Source organism: Perognathus longimembris, chromosome 7 (genome assembly GCF_023159225.1).
Source record: "Perognathus longimembris pacificus isolate PPM17 chromosome 7, ASM2315922v1, whole genome shotgun sequence".
NCBI classification, from domain to species: domain Eukaryota; kingdom Metazoa; phylum Chordata; class Mammalia; order Rodentia; family Heteromyidae; genus Perognathus; species Perognathus longimembris.
Window position 1 is genome coordinate 26,099,615 of NC_063167.1, and position 22,805 is coordinate 26,122,419.

Genomic DNA, 22,805 nt, shown 5'->3' on the forward strand with positions numbered 1-22,805 from the left:
TTATATGGTAATTAGTTTCTTATCTAATGATGCTTTCTTTTGCCATGGACAACTTTAGAAAATATTAATCACTAGATATTCATCAGTTGGAGACGACTTAAGTCAAATATTTTAAGGTTTCATAGTTAAATATTTGGCATTTGCTTCTTCTCTCTTCTGGAGAAGAGTTAAATTATCTTTAGGAGCAGCTGGGAATAAAAGTTCTTTGTACGTTGGCACCTGTGGGTATCTCAGTAATGGATGTGTGTAATGAGAAACCTCTGCTGGGGACAATTTTGCCAAACACATACAATTGAGATTAATTGACTGGGTCATGTGAAAGCCAGGACTCAGAATCATTGCATAAAAAGACCTGTCAAATCTGGTAGGTCTAGAAAGCAGAATACCTTGTCCTGCAGTTCTAGGTTATAATATTTTTTGTTTGGTTTTGTTTTTGTTGCCGGTCCTGGGGCTTGAACTCAGGGCCTGAGCACTGTCCCTGGCTTCTTTTTGCTCAAGGCTAGCTCTCTGCCACTTGAGCCATAGCGCTACTTCCGGCTTTTTCTATATATGTTGTGCTGAGGAATCGAACCCTGGGCTTTCATGTATACGAGGCGAGCACTGTACCACTAGGCCGTATTCCCAGCCCTAGATTATAATCTTTTATTTATACAGAATTTAGAGAAATAACATTGCTATTAATTTTTATTAAAAGTTACAGTGTCAAGTGGATGATTCTGATTTTTCTTTACTGAAGAAGGAAATCTTTGCAAAGATAAAAATTTCTACATAAAAAACAAAGAATAAGAGCTTGGCGCTCCTGGCTTACGCCTATAATTCTAGCTACTCAGGTAGTGGAGATCTAAGGATGACCATCAGAAACCAGCCCAGGCAGGAAAGTCCAGGAGACGCTTATCTACAGTAAACTACTCAGAAAAAGCCAGAAGTGGCACTGTGGCTCAAGTAGTAGAGCACTAGCCTTGAGTAAAAAAGGAGCTCAGGGACAGCACCCAAGCCCTGGATTTAAGCCCCAGGACCAGGAAAACAAAACAAACAACATTTTAAACACGAAGTGCTATTACTTTAAAGATCTAAAAGCATAAAAATTAATTAGAAACAAAACTAAGACTTCTGTCAATGTAGGGGGTCCATTTCATTGTTAATTTCTAAATGAACTGTACCTTCAATATCTAATGTGGTTGGTAGATACCATAGCAGACTTATTTCTTATCTTGATGGAGAAAGGAGAAGACAAACATGATATAATTTGCTTGCCAGTTTAACACTATTGGGAATTGACAGAGTCACTAGGTACAAATGATAAACACAGCAAATACATTTAAACAGAACCCACTGGGAATTCACTTTGGGAATAAGAGGAAAAGTAAACAAGAGCATAAATATTCCAGATATAGTTTAAATAAAAATCAATCTTAAGATTGAGTCATAAGCTAGATCTAAAATAAAACTGGACATGGAACTTCTACAGGGCTCTAGATATTCATACAGACTAAAAGAGGATAGCCTTAGGGCAACAACCCAAAGGTGTAACTTCTTTGAAATTTAAAATCCTATTAGTCAAGTCTGGTGCTGAGGCTCACCTGAAGTCCTAGCTAATCAAGCAGCTGAGATCTTGAGGATTAAGGTTCAAAGCCTACCCAGTCAGGAAAGTCTGTGAGACCTTTATCTCCACTAAATTACCAAAAAAAACTGGAAATGAAACTGTGGCTCAAGTGGTAGAGAACTAGCCTTAACTAAAGGAGCTCAAGGACAACACTCAGGCCCTGAGTTCAAGCCTTAGGAACAGCAAAAATAAATAAATAAATGAAAATAAAATACTGTTTATCAAAATAAGTTATAGGAAATGGAAACATGAGTTTTTGTTGTTATTGGTGGTGGTGCTTGTTTTTGCTTTTGGGTATTTTTGTAGGGGAGCAGAGAGGGGCGCAGAAGGGGAAGAGAGGAAGGGTGAACAAATGCAATCATGGTATTCATGGAAAATGAACTCTGTAACTTCTTGGCAGGGACTGTAGGAGGAAACTGATGGAAAGGGAAGGAATGGATTACATTGTCCAAAAAAAGAAATGTGCTCATTATCTGATTTATGAAATAGTAACTCCTTTGCACATCACCTTAATAACAACAAAATTATTTTGTTTAAGAAAAAAAAATTGAGTGCGGGGAGAGGTGGTTCACACCTGTAATCATAGCTACTCAGCAGGCTAAGATATAAGGATTGCAGTTCCAAGCCAACCTGAGCAGGAAAGTTCGTGAGACTTTAAAAAAAAAGAGAGAGGTTTTGTTTGTTTGTTTATGTTTGCCAGTCCTGGGCCTTGGACTCAGGGCCTGAGCACTGTCCCTGGCTTCTTTTTGCTCAAGGCTAGCACTCTGCCACTTGAGCCACAGTGCCACTTCTGGCCATTTTTCTATATATGTGGTGCTGAGGAATTGAACCCAGGGCTTCATGTATATGAGGCAAGCACTCTTGCCACTAGGCCATATCCCAGCCCTCATGAGACTCTTATCTCCAATAAATTACTCAGAAAAAAACCCTGAAGTGGCACTGTGGTTCAAGTCCTGTGGCTTAAGTCTTGGGGCATTAACCATGAGCAAAAAGAGCTTAAGGGCAGCACCCAGTCCCAGAGTTCAAGCCCCATGTCTGACAGACAGGTAGAATAAAAGATTGAATCCTAAACCAGAAATTGTTACAAAATCAGTAAATTTAAAATTATACTTAATACTTTCGCTTCATTCTTACAATCATTGGGGGAGATGTGACACATACTCAATATATACCAATATACCAATGATGGAAAGGTTGTAAAGAAACTGAGGATTAACCTTTTAAAATATTTTAACAGCTAGAGCAGTTGTTGGTTTATTTTCAATACAGGGTCTCAGGTCTCAGCTCTATAGTCCTAGTTGTAATTGAATTCACCACCATCCTGCATGTGTGCATCCTCTCTTGTGTGCTAAGATATAGGCACTGGCTGAGTTTACCCCACTCAGCTCATAGTGCTTTTTTTTTGAGGGAGGTGGTCATTAGTGGGGCTTGAACTCAGGGCCAGGGCACTGCCCCTGAGCTCTTTTGCTCAAGGCTAGGCTTTGACTATCACTTTGAGCCACAAGCCATCTCCAGTTTTTTGGTGGTTAATTGGAGGTAAGACTCTCACAGACTCTCCTACCCAGACTGGCATTGAACCATGATCCTCAGATCTCAACCTCCTGAGTAACTAGGATTATAGATGTGAGCCACCAGTGCCAGCTCAGAGTTCTTTTAAACAGCCTTGAAAAGATATCTTTCCAGGATTCAGTGTGCATCTCAATTTTACTTCTAGTCTCACTTTCATGGGTTATGTCTATTTTGGTGGATATATGGTTTCACTGGGTTCCGATCATTATGAAAAGTCACTGAGACACATCATTTTGAAAAATCTAGTAGGACATTTTAGCTTCTCTCTGATAACAGATAACCATGAAGTTTAATAGGAACCTTAGTGACTTGTCTTTTTTCAGTTGATTTTGGTTTTTGAGATGATGGCTCCTGTCTTCCCTCCCCCACATGATTTAATATTTAAAAACAAAGAGTGCCTGAGAATTCTTACTCCAAATCATAATCCTTTCTAATTTTTTAAAATAATGTAAAAAAATTAATCCATACCCTTGTTTGTACCTTTGTTCAACATTTGCAAACTGTCTTTGCCATTTGTTTTACTTAGCTTTTTTTCCTGAACTACTTACAAGTGGGACAATGGCACTTTACCTTGTATATACTTCATCATATAAAATGATTACATTAAGGTTCACTATAAAAAAGGAGAATCCTTTTGTTTTGTTTTTTGACAGTCCTGGAGCTTGAACTCAGGGCCTGAGCACTGTCCCTGGCTTCTTTTTGCTCAAGGCTAGCACTCTACCACTTGAGCCACAGCACCATTTCTGACCTTTTCTATAAGTGGTGCTAAGGAATTGAACCCAGGGCTTCGTGTATATGAGGCGAGCGCCTTACCACTAGACCATATTCCCAGCCCTGATGTCTACGTTCTTAACAGGCATAAAACAGAAGCACTAGTGCTAGGAGTCATGTTTAGCAACAGGAAATTATTTCAGTATTTTTGTGAGGTGTTTTTTGTTGTTGTTGTTGTTTGGTTTGGTTTGGTTTGATGCTAGTTCTGGGGCCTGGACTCTGGACCTGGACACTGTCCCTGAGCTTTTTTTCTCAAGGCTAGTGCTCCACCACTTGAACCACAGCTCTACTTCTTGCTTTTTGGAAATTAATTGGAGGTGAACATCTTAGGGACTTTCTTGTCCAGACTGGCTTCAAACCACAATCTTTAGATCTCAGCCTCCTGAGTAGCTAGTATTACAGTTGTAAGCCACCAATGGCCAGCAGCCTAGCCTTTTTTTAATAGACATATTTGTTTGTTAGCATGTTTTCCTTCCATCAGTTTTTTTATTAAGTGGGACTAGTTCATGGTAGGGTTTTTATATAACCTTCCATTGCAAGAACCCTTTTACCTTGCATATATTTAGCCAGTAGCACAAGCCATCCCACTAGACTTACTTTTGTTCTTTCAGTATTCCCCGAATACTTGTTTATTCTTCTCCTATTTTTTTTTTCTTGTGTCAATAGCAGGGCTTGTGTTCTGCCACTTGAGTCCACCTCCAGTCTGACTTTTTGCTGGTTAATTAGAGATAAAGAGTCTCAGGATTTGTTTGCCCAAGACTGGCTTCAAACCAAGATCCTCAGATCTCAGGCTCCTGAGTAGCTAAAGGATTACAGGCCTGAGCCACTTGGGCCTGGCTTGCTACAAGATTATCATGTTTTTCAGACATGCTTAGTTAGTGGTTCTTTGAAGTGGTTTCCTTTAGGCCCTTACTAGGATGGGGTAAGCTGTGTATTTTATTGTCTGTATCCAGAATAAAATTGAGGAGAAGGATGAAAGGAAAGAAAGGGAGGGAGGAAAGGGAAGACAGAAAGAAAAGAAGAAAAGCCAAAACCCTGCAATCTCATCTTCCCAGGAGACTGAGGCAAGAGGATTGCAAGTTCAAAGCCTATCAGGCAGCTTTAGAAGAACCCTGTCTCAAACTTGAATTAGAAAGGTGTTAAGAGTTTGGGGGGTGTAAATTTGGATGTAGAATACTTTGTAAGCATGTATGAAGCTCTGGGTTTAATTCTTAGTGTTTGGGAAGATGATGCTTGATATGAAAATAACATTAGGTTATTATGTATGATTTGACTGTATATGGTAGTAGTGTTTCTGTATGATTTTTTAACTGTATAGTATTTATGTCTGTATTGCAAATGTAGAGGAATTTACTTATAAATTCCTTGTTCCCTTCTTGTTTTAATAATTTCAAATATGAAATACTCATGTCATGCTATTCAGCCATTAGTCAGTACAAGAGAATTATATACTTAAAATTCTTGCCTTGTCAGTTATCAAAGATAGAAAATGTTGTAAAGAAGTTTCACATTACATAAAGTTTACAGGAAAAGTCACCATTTTCTTTTTAACTTAGTCATCTCATTTTTGATAGATTGCAAAGGTCGACTGCAAGGAAATACTAGACATCATATGTAATCTGGAATCTGAGGGTCAGGATAACACAGCATTTGTTCTTTGTACGACTTATCTTACCCAGCAGCTCCAAACAGCAAGTGTATATTGTTCTTGGTAAGTATACTTAGTTTGTATGTACATTTGTTAGTTTACAGCATAGCATTTAGGGTTTATTTGAATAAAACCTTGCTTCTAAATAAAATCACTTAAATAAAAATATCATCTTTATCTAGTCAAGAAAGGGTAAATAGTTCTTGATCATCCTATAAATGATTGTCTGATGACTCCAGTGTGTCCTACCTTAAAGGTAAAAATGTGACATCATTTAGGTGTTAGATTATTTTCCCATACATTTATTAGTATTTTTCTCTTAATCACTTGTTATTAGGAAACTCATTAATGAAAAGGATTGATTCATGTAGGTTTCTGGTTCATATTTGTAGAAAAGGAAAGCCTAGCTATACAAGAGACTGAGAGTTGAGGATCCAGGTTCAAAGCCAAAGTGGACAGACAAATCCTTGAAACTCTTTATCTCAATTAACCACCAAAAAGCTGGAACTGTAGGCATGGCTAAAGAGAAAAAGCTAAGCAAAAGCTTGAGGCCTTGAGTTGAAGCCCTAATACTGGTAACCAAAATTTTTTTTAATAAATCAAATTACATTATTTTGTTTTTAGTTATTTCTAAAACATAGGAAATCTCTAAAATATGACTTTTCAATAAGTCTATTGTAGTGTGGTTAAGGCTATAGAATATTAGGTGCTATATACAAGAGTATGTAAGAGAGGTACCAGGGAGGAAGTAGTTTGAGTGGGTTGGATTTGCATAATCATGATTAAAGAGAGTTCAAATATTTCCAAACCTAAAGATGGCTTAAAGCTTGAAATAGTATTTTCTTGGAAAGGTTTTCATATAGTTTATCCCTTACTTGTTTTCTCATGTCTATCTAGCTTTTTATTACTGTCTTATATGTTACTGTAGTATGTGTGTGTGTCTGTGTGTGTGCGTGCGTGTGCGTGCATGCATGTGTCCTGGGACTTGAAATCAGGGCCTTGATGCTGTCGCTGAACTTTTTAGCTCAAGGCTAGCATTCTACCACTTGAGCCACAGCACCACTTCTGGCTTTTTGTGGCTAATTGGAGATAAGAGTTTTATGGACTTTCTTTCCTGGGCTGGCTGAGATCCTGCCTGAGATCATCAGATCTTAGCCTCCCGAGTAGCTAAAATTTCAGGCATGAGCCACAGGTACCCAGGCACTGTATTTCTTTTTGTTTACTATCTTATACAGAAATATTATTTGTGCTGTAAATTATCTTGCCCAATCTTTATAATAATCACTGTACAGGTAGTCAGCAGGGGATCATAATAGGAAATGATTAATAGAAATGTTCCTCTGGCCTATTGAGGATCCATATTGAGTAAAGGAAAGAAAATTATAGTTGGGCTGGGATATAGCCTAGTGGCAAGAGCGCTTGCCTCGTATACATGAAGCCCTGGGTTCGATTCCCCAGCACCACATATACAGAAAATGGCCAGAAGTGGCGCTGTGACTCAAGTGGCAGAGTGCTAGCCTTGAGCAAAAAGAAGCCAGGGACAGTGCTCAGGCCCTGAGTCCAAGGCCCAGGACTGCCAAAAAAAAAAAAAAAAAAAAAGAGAATTATAGTTACCTCTTGTTTCCAAAGGCTTTTCTTTGGGGTGGGGGTGTAGAGGGATATTAGAGGTAGAGTAATCATCACATAAAATAATGAATTTTACTAGAGAAAGTTAATCTTAGATATTTGTTCAAATAGGATGGTTCTTTTGTTGTGCTGAAGATTTTCTGTACTTAGGAACAGGGCATAAGGAATATTTGTTTAAAAGAAATCACATTTGGGGCTGGGAATATGGCCTAGTGGCAAGAGTGCTTGCCTCGTATACATGAAGCCCTGGGTTCGATTCCCCAGCAAATGGCCAGAAGTGGCGGTGTGGCTCAAGTGGCAGTGAGTCCAAGGCCCAGGACTGGCAAAAAACAAAACAAAACAAAACAAAAACCCAAAAAACGAAATCACATTTATTTTAAAACACGTATCCTAGAATTTATTTCTTATAGGTGTGGGGAACCTTTTTTCTGCCAAGCCATCTGTATATTTGTAACATAATTTGATTACCATGCAAAATAATCATTATAGGAGGCGAGCACTTTTCCACTAGGCCATATTCCCAGCCCCAAAATAATCATTATAGGCAGATGGCTACAGGCAGCTGATGAGAAGTGTGCCTGTCCTGCCCTTATTTTCTCAGCCAGACGTTCTCCACCTACTATAAGAATTATCTGTCTTAAACCATGGAAGATAATATTTGAAATATAGACTGTGTACTTATTACTCGGAACAATTTTTATTTTCAGAAATTTCCTTCTGAGATATTTATTGACCATAAATAGATTTTAAAAAACCAACAGCAGCAAACTGCTGCGTCATTCCTCCCTCAGGTCCTGGGGCTTACACGCAAGGCCTGGGCACTGTCCCTGAACTTCTTTTGCCCAAGGCTAGCACTCTACCACTTAAGCCAGGGCACCACTTTTAGCCTTTTTTTTTTTTTTTTTTTATGAGTAGTTTATTGAAGATAAAAGAGTCTCACAGGCTTTCCTTCCCAGGCTTGTTTTGAATCCTCAGATCTCAGTCTCCTGAGTAGCTAGGGTTATAGGTGTGAGCCACTGGCACCCTGCTACTGTATCATTCTTAAAAAAACTTAAGCCCACACCTGTAATTCTATTCTAGCTGAGAGGTAGAAATCAGGTCATACACAGTTCTAACCCAGGCATAAAGTTATAATGAGGCTTCATCTCAACTAACAAAAGCTGGATGTAAAGTACACGCTTGTTATCCCAGATGTGTGGGAAACACAAATACTGATTGTAGTCCAGGCTGGCCTGGGCATAATTTGACACCGTTTGGAAAACTAAAAGCAAAGTTAGCTGAGCTGATGGCTTAAGTGGTAGAGTGCTTGCCTATCAAACTCAAAGCCCTTAGTTCAAAGCCCAGTACTACCAAAAATAAGATATATCACTTCACTTATTCATTAACTCCACTAGTTGTTTGCTATCTGAAAAAAATCTAGTCTTACAAGAATGCATACCATGTAGCAAGTAATAGCCATGCAAGTAATAAAATAACCATTTTGAGTGTCTTATATTAAATTGTGTAATTATTGTTACTACTGTGTAAATAAACGCAATTATTATACATCGAATTATCAGTTCATTGACTTGGAATTCTAGAACTAGTTTTCAAGCCGCTATAATAAGCTTTCAGTGAGCATTTGACTGTCTTCTATTTTCTGTAACATCTCTGTTTATTTGTTTTTGTTGCCAGTCCTGGGGCGTGGACTCAGGGCCTGAGCACTGTCCCTGGCTTCTTTTTGCTCAAGGCTAGCACTCTACCTCTTGAGCCACAGCGCCACTTTGGGCTTTTTTCTATGTATGTAGTGCCGAGGAATCAAACCCAGGGCTTCATGTATACGAGGCGAGCACTTTGTCACTAGGCCATATTCCCAGCCCTCTGTACATCTCAACTTAAATTTTCATATGTTGAACGTTTGGTTTCTTTACTTTTTTTTTTTTTTGGCCAGTCCTGGGACCTGGGACTCAGAGCCTAAGCACTATCCCTGGCTTCTTTTTGCTCCAGGCTAGCACTCTACCTCTTGTGCCACAACGCCACTTCTGGCCTTTTCTGTTTATGTGGTGCTGAGGAATTGAACCCAGGGCTTCATGCATGCTAGGCAAGCACTCACCACCAAGTCACATTCCCAGCCCACATTTGGTTTGTTTTTTTTGGTTTTGGTAGAACTAAGATTTAAACTCAAGGCCTTGCGCTTTTGCTTTTTGTTTTGCTTTTGCTTTTTGTTTTGTTTTGTGCTGGTACTGAGGCCTAGGCCCTGTTCCTTAACTTTTTTGTTCAAGGCTGGCACTCTGCCACATGAACCATAGCAATTTCAAGCCCAAGCTAGCTTTGAATTGCAATCCTCAGATCTCAGAATCCTAAGTAGCTAGGATTACAGGCCTTGGCCTACCTGACTATCATCTTGTTTATGCTTCCCACTGTAGTTGGGATGACAGGTGCATGCATACCATCACATAGGCCAGAATCACTTTCACCTGAGATTGAGACTTGCAAACTTTTTGCACAAGATGGCCTCAGGCAAGTCTTGATCTTAGCTTCACAAGTGGTTAAAACTTGGATTACGGTGGTGAGCTACTACACCTGGTTTACGTTTGATTTCTTTCTTTCTTTTTTTTTTTTTTTGGCCTGTCCTGGGCCTTGGACTCAGGGCCTGAGCACTGTCCCTGGCTTCTTTTTGCTCAAGGCTAGCACTCTACCACTTGAGCCACAGTGCTACTTCTGGCCGTGTTCTATATATGTGGTGCTGAGGAATTGAACCCAGGGCTTCATGTATACGACGCAAGCACTCTTGCCACTAGGCCATATTCCCAGCCCCTCTATTTGATTTCTTAGATGTATTTGCATGTCCTGTTCTGCCCCAACTGGATTATGATATGCCCCAACTGGACAGTAATATACCAGGATCATGTATGTTGTTTAATTCATAGTCATGTCCCATGTCTTGTAAAGACGAACATGTGTATTTTATTTAATCATATTGTATAGGAAAAATTTGATAAGAAAAGAGATTGTGAGAATCAGTTGTATTGTAGCTTTCAAGTATGTTTATTTTTGTTTCACTAAAATACTTAAATTCTGGATTTCAGTGTGACATTTAATTTTTATAAATTTGTTTATGATTTATTGAATTAAGATAGGCAATGGGTTAGTTTGAAGGTGCAGATACTCTGAATTCCAAATTTAATTGATAGGTCATCTAAACATTGGAGGCATGCATACAATAGACACGGTTTCACTATGGGTTCTTTTCTTTCGTTAGTTGTGGGGCTTGAATTCAGGGCCTGGGTGCTATCCCTAAGCTGTTTTATTCAAGTCTAGTGCTGTGCCCCTTTGAGCCACAACTCCACTTCCAGTTTTTTGTTTTTAAATTTATTTATTGTCAAAGTGGTATACAAAGGGGTTACAGTTTCATACGTAAGGCAGTGAGTACATTTCTTAACAAACTTGTTACCTCTTCCCTCATTTTTCTCCCACCTTCCCTCCTCCCCAGTCCCCTCCTCCCCCCACTTCCAGTTTTTTTGAGTTGGAGATAAGAATCTCACAGGGACTTTTCTTCCCGGGGTGGCTTTGAATCTTGGTCCTCAGATCTCAGCCTAGGATTAAAGGCATGGGCGTTTGTTTTTTTCTCTGTGTGTGTGTGTCTAGGGTGTGTACGTGTGTGTGTGAGCACGCATGTGCATGTGTGCAGCACACTCAGTCCAGAGAGGCTTGAATTCAGGGTCTGGCTGCTGTCCCTGAACTTTTTTATTCAAGGCTCTTCTACTTGAGCCACAGCTCCATTTTTGGCTTTTTGATGGTTAATTGGAAATAAGAGTCTCATGCACTTTAGTGCCAAGGCTGACTTCAAACAGTGATCCTTAGTGTAGTTAGGATTATGAGCATGAGCCATTGGTATCCAGCCACTTTCACTATGTTTTTAATAATTGCATCACTGAAGCAAATGAAAAAGGATTTGTCCTAGTGCATGTGTGAGCCAACAGATTGTTAGTCACTATTGATCAGTGACTTCAGTATTTCATCATGCAGATTTGAATTGATTCTTGAAATAACCAACCCTAGCATACTGGCACATTTATATGTTTGAGTAGATAGTAGTTTTAATTTATTGATCTGGAACTATAAAATAGTTATAGAGATACGTAACATAGTGAAAGGCTCCCTTTTTTTGGCTAGGAGTAAAGTTTGAATTCAGGGCTTTTTGAGTTTATTCAGCAGGCACTCTACCACTTGAGCTACCTAGAACGTTTTGTTTCTGCTGTTTAATGGAATAGATCTTTCATTTACCCCAGAGCCAGCCTGGACTGTGCTCCTTGGTTACACTTCCCATGGTAACTGGGTTAACTGGCCTGTGCCACCATATATGTAGCTTTTTAGTTGGTGAGATGGAGTCTTGTGAGCTTTTTTCCCCAGGCTGGCTCTGAACTGGTATCTTCATAATCTCTACCTTTCAAATAGGATTACAGGTATAAGGCACCATACCCAGCCAAAATGCTCTTCTTCAGTCATGCTTATTTGGAGTTAAGATAGTGGAGCCTAGATAGGGACTATAGCTCAGTGTAGATCTCTTGCCTAATGTGTGAGGCCCTGTGTTCCATCCCTAGCATGGGAAGCAGGAAGAGGAAGGAAAATAAGTGTTCATAGAGCCTAAAGTACTTAATACTTGATTTAGAACAAATCAGCCTACACATTCTGATTTCATATTTCAATATTTATTTGAGAAGCCTAACTTTTCAACCTGCCTTTTACCTCTTTAGAGATTTGGGCTAACTAAAACTGTTATCTAGTTTAGTGATGTTTTATGTTTTTAGACTCTTTTTTTTTTTTTTTTTTTTTTAAAGAAAAGGTCTCACTATGTAGCCTAGGCTTGCCTAAAACCTGTCTGTGATGCTCCTACCTCAACCTGAGCCCTGGCATGCTAGGGCTCTAGGTAAAGAATTTTGGATATTTGACATTGTTTACCTTTATCAAGTTTAACTAGCTTTGGTGAATATATTCTGTTCAGTAAGATACATTTCACATACATAAACCCACTTGTGTGTGTAATATACGTTATTTATTTTTTTCCAGTTCTGAGGACAGAACCCAGGGGCATGCCCCTTTTAAAAAATAATTATGCACTTAAAATTTTTTTTTCTCTTACTTTGGTTGCTTCAATTTGAAGCTAGGCTGGTGAGTTTGCACCACTAATCCCAGTTATAGGAGAGTCCATAGATAGGGAGACAGAAGTCCAAAGCCATACGTAAGCAAAAACAGCTGCTACCTAGAATTAACACAAAAAAAGCACAGATCAAGTGTAAGAGAGCCAGCCAAACAATAGAAAGACTCTTAAGTTCAAATCCCAGTACCTTGAAAAAAGAAAGAAGAGGATACTTATATCTAATAAAATAATCTTGTGAGTATAAAAAAATGAAGTCATCCCAATTTACCTGGCTGGTGGTTGTTTCCAAAGTGGCCTATCTTGCTTTTTACTTCTGGCTGGTGAAACAGAAGCAAGCAAATAAATACAACTATTCAAAGTCATTTTAAATTAAATGTATTCATTGTAGCTTAAATTTGTCATCATTAGCTATCATAATCCTTAAATATATATTTAATTTTATTTATATGTAAATATAAATTTATATTTATATTTATTTTAAATATATATATTTTTGGCCAGTCCTGGGTCTTGAACTCAGGGCCTGAGCACTGTCCCTGGCTTCTTTTTTGCTCAAGGCTAGCACTCTACCACTTGAGCCACAGCGCCACTTCTGGCCATTTTCTGTATATGTGGTGCTAAGGAATCAAACCCAGGGCCTCATGTATACGAGGCAAACACTCTTGCCACTAGGCCATATCCCCAGCCCCAAACTTATGGCTTTTTCTATATATTTGGTGCTGAGGAATCGAACCCAGGGCTTCATATATACGAAGCAAGCACTCTACAACTAGGCCATATTCCCAGCCCTGTATATATTTTTCAAGGCACTATATATTCATTTCTATCTTTGAAGCAAGTTTGAGTTAATAGTAGTATATTAGTGCCTTAAAACTTAAATTATTTTTATTGTTTGTTTGGTTTTTTTGGCCAGTCCTGGGCCTGAGCACCGTCCCTGGCTTCTTTTTGCTCAAGGCTAGCCCTCTGCCACCTGAGCCACAGCGCCCCTTCTGGCCGTTTTCCATATATGTGGTGCTGGGGAACCGAGAGCTTCATGTGTAGGAGGCAAGCACTCTTCCCAGTAGGCCATATTCCCAGCCCCTTAAATTATTTTTAAAATGTGAGGTTTAGCCAGGTGCTGGTGACTCAAGACTATAATCCTAGCTACTCAGGCTAAGAAATCTGAGAATTGTGGTTCAAAGCGAGCCTCTGCAAGAAGGTCCATGAAACTCTTACTATCTCTAGTTAACCATCAAAAAGCCACAAGTGGAGCTGTGGCTCAAGTAGTAGAGTGCTGACTTAGAGGAAATAAGCTCAGGAACAGTGCCTAGGACTTTAGTTCAAGCCTAAAGACTGGCACTAATTTTTTTTTTATTTTTTAATAAAAAAATACTTCAGAAATGCATATTATTGATTGAAGTTGTACTTAAAAGAACCACTTTAAAAAAATTAAGTAATAGTATTTTCTTCTGCTTTGGTATTCACTTTTTTAGGGGGGGGAAGTCTTTCTTTAAGTGGTTCCCCCCCCCCCCCAGTGCTTTTGCTTCATCCTTTTTAGCATAAATGTTTTTATTTAATTTATTCCTCTGGAACTTTTCTTCATTTTCCTAATATTTGTGTGATCTCTGTTTTGTTGTTCCCCTTCTCTCCCCCCAGTGCCATTTTGTTTATTTTAATGGTATTTATACATTCCAAAATGTATTCCTGGGGCTGGGAATGTGGCTTAGTAGTAGAGTAAGCCGCTTGCCTAGTGTGCATGAAGCCCTGGGTTTGATTCCTCTACCACATAAACAGAAAAAGCCAGAAGTGGCGCTGTGGCTCAAGTGGTAGAGTGCTTGCCTTGAGCAAAAGAGGGTCAGGGACAGTGCCCAGGTCCTGAGTTCAAGCCCTAGGACTGGCAAAAATAAATATATTACTATATAGCATCAGAGCAAGAAGGATTCCATAAGATCAGTGTATAGAATTGTATTATTGATAAGGTAGATTCTGAAGTTACAGTTGTCTTGTTTTTATTTCCCTCAAAACACAAAGAAATTAGAGTTTTCTGGGAGGTTTTATAACAAAGTTACTAGTTTGAGGAGGAAGTCTTACTGATTACAGATAACTTTTCATCTTTTTATTGTCACTATTTTTGGGTTGCTTTCATTAACCAAAATATGAAATTGCTTGAAATGGAGCAGCAAAATACCATTTAATTTAAATAATTTGACATAATCTTATTTTTCTTTATAGGGAACTGACTCTTTTTTGGAGTAAACTGCAAAGAAGAATTGACACTTCTTTAGATACGTTTTTGGAACGCTGTCGTCAGTTTGGTGTCATAGCTAAAACACAGCAGCATTTGTTTTGCTTGATTAGAGTTATACAAACTGAAGTGAGTACTTTATGCTTTCTGTGTTGATTGTGCATGACAGAAGACCTAAGTGAGGTGCTAAATTGTCATGCAATTCCTCTTAGATAAGGAAAAAAATTGACATAATGGAGTTTAATAAAATATGGAAATGCTATATCTAGCTGTTTCTTGTAGGTTGAGTTATTAGGAATCTTTTTGTTTTGTTTTTGTTTTATTTGGTTTTCTCCTTTGGTACTCTATTCTCCCTTCCTAGTGTAACTTTCCATATTCTGTAATGTATTTGAAATACATTTAGTCTTATCACACAGAAGATAGGAAGGGCAGAGAGAAGGGGAAAAAATCACCAGAAACATACTTGTATTCAAACAAGTTAGATGATCATTTTGTTTTGTGTATGTATGTGTGTGTCTTGAACTCAGAGCCTGGGTGACTATCGTTTAGCTTTTGCACTTTAGGCTAGCACTCTACCTCTTAAGATAAAGCTTAGTTTCTGGTTTTTTTCCTGGTTATTTTGAGAAAATATTCTCCTGACCAGCCTGACTTTAAACCATGCTGCTCAGCTCTCACCTCCTGAGTACCTAGGATTACAGATGTGAGCCTCCAGTGCCTGGCTCTTTTTTTCTTCTTCCTTTTTTTTTTTTGGGTAGTGTTTGTATGAGTATGTTAGTATTGAGACTTGAACCCAGGGCCTAGGGGCGGCCCCTTAGCTTTTTCACTCAAGGCTTTTACCCTGTCAATTGAACTACATTTCCATTTTTTTTTTAATAGTGCTAGTGTTTGAATTAAGGGCCCCATGCTTGTTGGGCTGGTGCTCTACTGCTGAGACATGCCTTCAGAATGTTTTCCACTAGATACTATTAGAATAAGGTTTTGCTTCTTGCTCAGACATATACCTGTACTATGATCTGCCTAGCTTATGTTTTTTGTAGTCTTGGGGTAAAAAATTACCACCATATTTGGTGTTCATTTTCCCTCCAGGGAGGTAGAGACTTGAGGATTTTTCTGCCTTTGCTTGCCTGGTATCTTGACCCTCCCAGTCTCAACCTCTCCCATGTAGCTTAGAATAACAGGTGCATACCACATGCCCAGTTATGGGTTTGAAACTTCTCTATCCCAGCTATGAAGTACAGTTCTCCCAGTCTCATCCTCTCGAGTAGCTAGATGTGATCCACTGGTACTAGTCTGATCATTTGTGCTTTTTTCTTTTTGTTTTTTGCTAGTCCTGGGGCTTGGACTCAGGGCCTGAGCACTGTCCCTGGCTTATTTTTGCTCAAGGCTAGCACTCTACCACTTGAGCCACAGCACCACTTGCAGCTTTTTCTGTTTATGTGGTGCTGAGGAATCGAACCCAGGGCTTCATGAATGCAAGCCAAGCACTCTACTGCTAAGCCACATTCCCAGCCCTTTTTGTCTGTTTTTTTTTTTTTTTTTTGTATTGGTACTGGGGCTTGAATCAGGGTTTTTTATTCTATTCTCACTTGGTTTAGCTTTGTCACTCATAGTTGATGCTCTACTACTTGAGCCATACCTCTAGTTTCAGCTTTTTGTTAATTAGCGATAAGAGCCTCTCAGATTTGTCTGACTTGGCTGAATCAGAATTTCTATTCTCAGATCTCAGCCTCCTGCGTAGCTAAGATTTCAGATGTGAGTCAGCGGCACCTGGCTTGATTTATTTTAATTTATGGCTTTCAAGCCCAGTGTTGACATGTGCCAATAATCCTAGTTATTGGGAAGCTGAAGTAGGAGGACCTGACTAACCTTGAATGTGTGAGACCCACCTCAAAAACAAAAATTTTAGAATTTGAAACTTAATTAGCCCTTTTTAAAGAATTATGTGATATAGCCAGGTGCCAGTGGCTCATGCCTATAATCCTAACTATTTGGGAGGCTGAGATCTAAGGATCACAGTTAAAAAGCAGCCCAGGCAAGAAAGTCCATGCAACTCTTATATCTCCAGTAAACTACTCAAAAAAGCCAGAAGTGGAAGTTGTGCTGTGGCTTAAGTGGTAAAGGGCTAGCCTTGAGCAAAAGAAGCTCAGAGACAGTGCCCAGGCTCTGAGTTCAAGTCCCAGGTTCAGCAAAACAAAAAAAGAAAAAGAAACATGTGATGTAGCCTATATGCTAGAATCTATATGTACTTTGAATGGCAGAAAATCCCACACTGATAGTGGCCTAAAGTAGATTGAAATGTTTCTCCTTTTGTATGTAGGAGTATACTCTAAGGAAATAGGCCCAGTTGTTTTATTGGCTCTCTATGTCAGAAACCTAAGTTACTTTTATCTGCCATTAGTGCTTCTCTTCCATTCCATATTCTTCCACCTAACTATTATAATCCTAGATAAAATGTTTCTATTCCATGTAGCAAGATGGGATCTGTGTGGGTAAAGCCTCACTGTGATACACTTTTCCATTTTTACACATATACATGTAGCCACAGTGCTCCAAATGAAGCGAGGAAATATGTTCCTTATTATAGGTGACTTTAATTAGGAAGCAGGTGTTCTGACTGGGTGTCATAGCACATTGCTGTAATCTCAACAATTGGGAGGCAATGGTAGGATTGTAAATTCAGTTCAACTAGAGCTACATAGTGAAACCCTGTCTCTAAAACCAGAGTTTAAGGAATGTAATTATAGATTAAATAGAAACATCCAGTGTTCTTGTTCAAATTGTATCTAATCCAGTCTTGCCAGTTGAGACAAGTAGGATCTAAATGTAACTTGCATGAAGAAAAATTTAAGATGTTTTACAATTCTATTTGCCTAAGCTTTTTTTTTTTTTTAAATGATGTTTTGGTTTGCAGTTGAGACAGAATCTTAATTACGTAGCCTAGGCTGACCTCAAACTTTCAATCTTGTTTGTCTTCTGGAGTGCTGGGATCATAGGCATGCTCTAAGAAGTTTAAAGCTAAAATATCTTATTGATGGGCACTAATATAATCTCCCTTTATACAAAAATTGTTTCCCTCCCCCCCTTACAGGCACAAGATGCTGGCCTCGGGGTGTCAATTTTACTATGTGTCAGAGCTCTTCAACTCAGATCAAGTGAAGATGAGGAAATGAAAGCATCAGTTTGCAAAACAATTTCCTGCCTTTTACCAGAAGATTTAGAAGTTAGAAGAGCCTGTCAACTTACAGAATTCCTAATTGAACCCAGTTTGGATGGCTTTAATATGTTGGAAGAACTGTATTTGCAACCAGATCAAAAATTTGATGAAGAAAATGCACCAGTTCCAAATTCTCTTCGGTGTGAGCTCTTACTAGCTTTAAAAGCCCACTGGCCTTTTGACCCTGAATTTTGGGACTGGAAAACTTTAAAACGACACTGCCACCAACTTCTAGGTCAAGAAGCCTCAGATTCTGATGATGATTTAAGTGGCTTTGAAATGTCTATTAATGACACGGATGTTTTGGAGTCATTTTTCAGTGACTATGATGAAGGTAAAGAAGATAAGCAATATAGAAGAAGAGATCTGGCAGATCAACATAAGGAGAAAAGAGACAAAAAACCCATTGGTTCTTCAGAAAGATACCAGAGGTGGCTTCAATATAAGTTTTTCTGTTTATTGTGTAAACGGGAATGTATAGAAGCCAGAATTCTTCATCATTCTAAAATGCATATGGAAGATGGAATTTATACCTGTCCAGTTTGCATTAGAAAATTTAAGAGAAAAGAAGTATTTGTTCCTCATGTGATGGAACACGTTAAAATGCCACCAAGTAGAAGGGACCGCTCTAGAAAGAAATTACTGTTGAAAGGCTCTCAAAAGAGTATTTGTCCAAAGAGCCCCTCTTCAAACTTGGAACAAAATCAGTCATTGAGTGAAGAAGCTAAAGGAGAGTCTCATGAATATGTCACATTCAGCAAATTAGAAGATTGCCACCTGCAAGATCGGGATTTATACCCTTGTCCTGGTACTGACTGTTCCCGTGTGTTTAAACAATTTAAGTACTTAAGTGTGCATCTGAAAGCTGAACACCAAAATAATGATGAAAATGCCAAGCATTACTTGGATATGAAAAACAGAAGAGAGAAGTGTACTTACTGTCGGCGACATTTTATGTCTGCATTTCATCTGCGAGAACATGAACAGGTGCATTGTGGTCCTCAACCTTATATGTGTGTGTCTATAGATTGCTATGCTAGGTTTGGATCAGTGAATGAACTACTTAATCACAAACAAAAACATGATGATCTTCGTTATAAATGTGAGTTAAATGGCTGTAATATCGTTTTCAGTGACTTGGGACAGCTCTACCACCACGAAGCACAACATTTTAGGGATGCATCTTACACATGTAACTTTCTGGGCTGTAAAAAGTTCTATTATTCCAAAATTGAATACCAGAAGCACCTCTTAATGCATAATGTTGAAAACTCAGGTGGAGACATAAAGAAATCAGTGAAACTTGAGGAGCCTGAAGTAGGTGAAAAGCAAGATTGTGTTGACCAGCCCCATGTACTTGACCAAATCAATAAATCACATTTACCTGAGGATCTTTTCTGTGCAGGACCAGCTGGTTCGCAAGTGGATGCTACAGAAAACCTGAAAGAAAACAGTGACAGTAATTCTAGTGACCAGTTAAGTCATAGCTCTTCGGCTTCTATGAATGAAGAGTTGATTGACACACTAGATCACTCTGAAACTATGCAGGATATATTACTATCTCATGAGAAAGTTTTTGTGTCCTCTAGTTTAAAAGAAAAATGTTCCGATATGGCAGTTTGTTTTGATGGGACAAAGTTTACCTGTGGTTTTGATGGTTGTGGTTCCACGTACAAAAATGCAAGAGGAATGCAGAAACATCTACGGAAGGTACATCCATATCATTTCAAACTCAAAAAGATAAAGACAAAAGACTTCTTTCCCTGTTTGGGTAATCAAACAACTGACACGTTTGATACAGAACCTAAGCCCTGCTCAGATACAAACAGTGACTCCCCAGATGAAGGTCTTGATCAGAATATTCACACTAAATGTAAACGAGAACATCAGGGTTATTCTTCAGAGGCCTCCATTTGTGCTTCTAAAAGGCCATGTACTGAGGATACCATGTTGGAACTTCTGTTACGCTTGAAACATTTAAGCTTGAAAAATTCAATAGCGCATGGATCTTTCTCAGGGTCATTGCAGGGGTACCCATCCAGTGGTGCTAAGTCTCTTCAATCAGTTTCGTCTACTATCTCAGATCTTAATTTTCAAAATCAAGAAGAAAATATGCCAAGTCAGTACCTTGCACAATTGGCAGCTAAGCCTTTTTTCTGTGAGCTTCAAGGATGCAAATATGAATTTGTAACTAGAGAAGCTTTGTTAATGCATTACCTTAAGAAGCATAATTATTCAAAAGAAAAAGTCCTCCAGTTAACCATGTTTCAACATCGATATTCCCCATTCCGGTGTCATATTTGCCAAAGGTCATTTACACGAAAAACGCACCTTAGGATCCATTATAAAAATAAACATCAAATTGGCAGTGACAGGGCAACTCACAAACTGTTAGACAATGAAAAATGTGATCATGAAGGGCCATGCTCAGTAGACATATTGAAAGATGATTGTTCTGCACAATTTGGAGGTGATCCCAGCAGTAATTCTGAGAAAACACAGTGTCATTCTAAAAATGAATGCAGTTCAGAAACAGATTTGGAGTCATCTTGCGAAGAGACAGAAAGCAAAACATCTGATATTTCATCACCAACCGGCAGCCATAGAGAAGGAGAAGGAAGAGAGGGGCGAGGCAGCAGGCGAACTGTTGCTAAAGGAAATCTGTGCTATATTTTGAATAAGTACCACAAACCATTCCATTGCATCCATAAAACTTGCAACTCCTCATTCACCAACCTAAAAGGCTTGATTCGCCATTATAGAACTGTACATCAATACAACAAAGAACAGTTATGTTTAGAGAAGGACAAAGCAAGAACCAAAAGGGAACTTGTAAAATGTAAAAAGATATTTGCTTGCAAATATAAAGAATGTAATAAACGCTTCTTGTGTTCCAAAGCTCTTGCTAAACACTGTAGTGACTCTCATAACCTAGATCAAATTGAAGAACCTAAAATACTTTCTGAAGCTGAGTCTACAGCAAGATTTTCGTGTAACCAGCCTCAGTGCCCTGCTGTGTTTTATACCTTCAGCAAGTTGAAACACCACCTGATGGAACAGCATAATATTGAAGGAGAAATACATTCAGATTATGAAATCCATTGTGATTTTAATGGCTGTGGCCAGATCTTTACTCATCGCAGTAATTACTCACAACATGTCTATTACCGACATAGGGACTATTACGATGACCTGTTTAGAAGCCAGAAAGTAGCAAATGAAAGGCTACTAAGGAGTGAAAAGGTGTATCAAACAGCTCACACTCAGGTGCATGAACATCAGACTAACAGGAGGTCATTTAATGCTAAAACTAAAAAATATGGCTTAATCAAAGAAAAGAAAGGTCCAATTACTTTTAAAACGAGAGCAGAAGCCCTCCATATGTGTGTAGAGCACTCTGAGCACACACAGTACCCCTGCATGGTTCAAGGATGCTTATCTGTGGTGAAATTGGAGAGCAGCATAGTGAGGCATTACAAACGCACCCATCAGATGAGCAGTAACTATTTAGAGCAACAGATGGAAAACCTTGTTGTTTGTGTTAAGTACGGTACAAAAATTAAGGAGGAGCCACTTTCTGAAGCAGAGCCCTGTATAAAGAAAGAAGAAACTACAAGCTATGAATCAGAACACACACAGCATGGTCATTCCCCGGGTAGCAGTAATGCAGCTCTCCAGAACACTGATTCCTGCCATCCAAGTGAAAGGGATGGAGGTCAGAAAGAGTGTACAGAAAACAATCCAGTTTTTGATGCAAACACACTACTCTACAGGGGAACTTTAAAATGTAACCATAGTTCAGAAACCACTTCTTTGGAACAATGTAATATAGTTCAGCCTCTTCCCTGTAAAGTAGAAAATTCCATACCTAATCCCAGTGCAACTGAAAATGGGAATTATTTCACGAATTTCCAGCTGCCTCTGCCAAGGATCAAAGAAGAACCTGGGCAGCATAATTCAAGTCAAGAAAACACTGTAAAAAATTCAACCCATGTCCCAAAAGAGAATTTTAGGAAGCCCTCACAATCCAGGTCATTTGATTTGAAGGCTTACAAACCTATGGGATTTGAATCTTCGTTTCTGAAATTTATTCAGGAAAGTGAAGAAAAAGAAGATGATTCTGATGATTGGGAGACTTCAGAGCACTTAACATTGAGCGATTCTTCACAGCCCAGTAATGACTTAGCAGGGAGTGTTGTGGCAAATGACAATGACCCTGAAGTTGACATACCTCATTCTTCCAGTGACTCTGCAATTCATGAGAACCTGACTGCAATCCCACCTTTAATAGTAGCTGAAACAGCAACAGTTCCTTCCTTAGAAAACCTAAGGGTTGTGTTGGACAAAGCATTAACAGACTGTGGAGAGCTTGCCTTAAAACAGCTTCATTATCTTCGGCCAGTGGTTGTCCTTGAAAGATCTAAGTTTTCTGCTCCAATTTTAGACTTATTTCCAACAAAAAAGACAGATGAGCTTTGTGTAGGGAGTTCCTAAATAACAGTTTTGCTTTAGAAACAGACTGGCTCCAACACTGGGGACAATTGCCAACATGAACAAAGGCTGAGAACCAGCCACACTTGTTTAGGTAGAATAGGCTGTGTATTTACATGAATGTATAATATCTATGTCAGCAGTATTGGCTGAGTCCATTAGCTCTCCAGTTGGTTTACTGATTGGGTTTTTTGTTTGTTTATTAAAAAGAAATGGAACTGTACTCTTGTTTGGTGCTAATTAATACATCAAAATATACTGGGGCTTCCTTTTTCAAATAAATGTGCATGATTGTATATGGAACAGATACTAAGATCCCAGGGTGGGAGGGCTAGGGAAGGGATAAGGAGTTCTCACTTGACTTGAATGTGCACCTGAGGGTGCTTTGTGTAATATATTGTACACTACAGCATCTTATATTTTTTGAGTTGAGTTTCAATAAATGACAATTTTTCACCCATTTTATGTTTACTCAAAAGGAGTTTTCATACTACATGTAAACTGGAATTGAACATGTAT

General features: G+C 38.8%; 1 protein-coding gene and 1 long non-coding RNA gene across 2 annotated transcripts in view; one reads left to right on the forward strand and one right to left on the reverse strand.

Annotated features, from left to right (window-relative positions):
- Positions 1–22,582, forward strand: part of Rlf (RLF zinc finger) — a 57,561-nt gene extending 34,979 nt beyond the window's left edge. The window contains exons 6-8 of the mRNA XM_048350989.1: positions 5,518–5,654; positions 14,569–14,710; positions 17,670–22,582. Coding sequence (XP_048206946.1) covers positions 5,518–5,654; positions 14,569–14,710; positions 17,670–22,289 — 4,899 coding nt within the window. The 3' untranslated portion in view covers positions 22,290–22,582. The remainder of the gene's footprint in view (positions 1–5,517; positions 5,655–14,568; positions 14,711–17,669) is intronic.
- LOC125354977 lies at positions 10,218–15,160 on the reverse strand. The gene is made up of 3 exons (XR_007211578.1): positions 15,140–15,160; positions 11,935–11,945; positions 10,218–10,487 (listed from the first exon to the last, which is right to left on the reverse strand). It is a non-coding gene; the product is annotated as an uncharacterized LOC125354977 (long non-coding RNA).
- Positions 22,583–22,805: the final 223 nt, after the last annotated feature.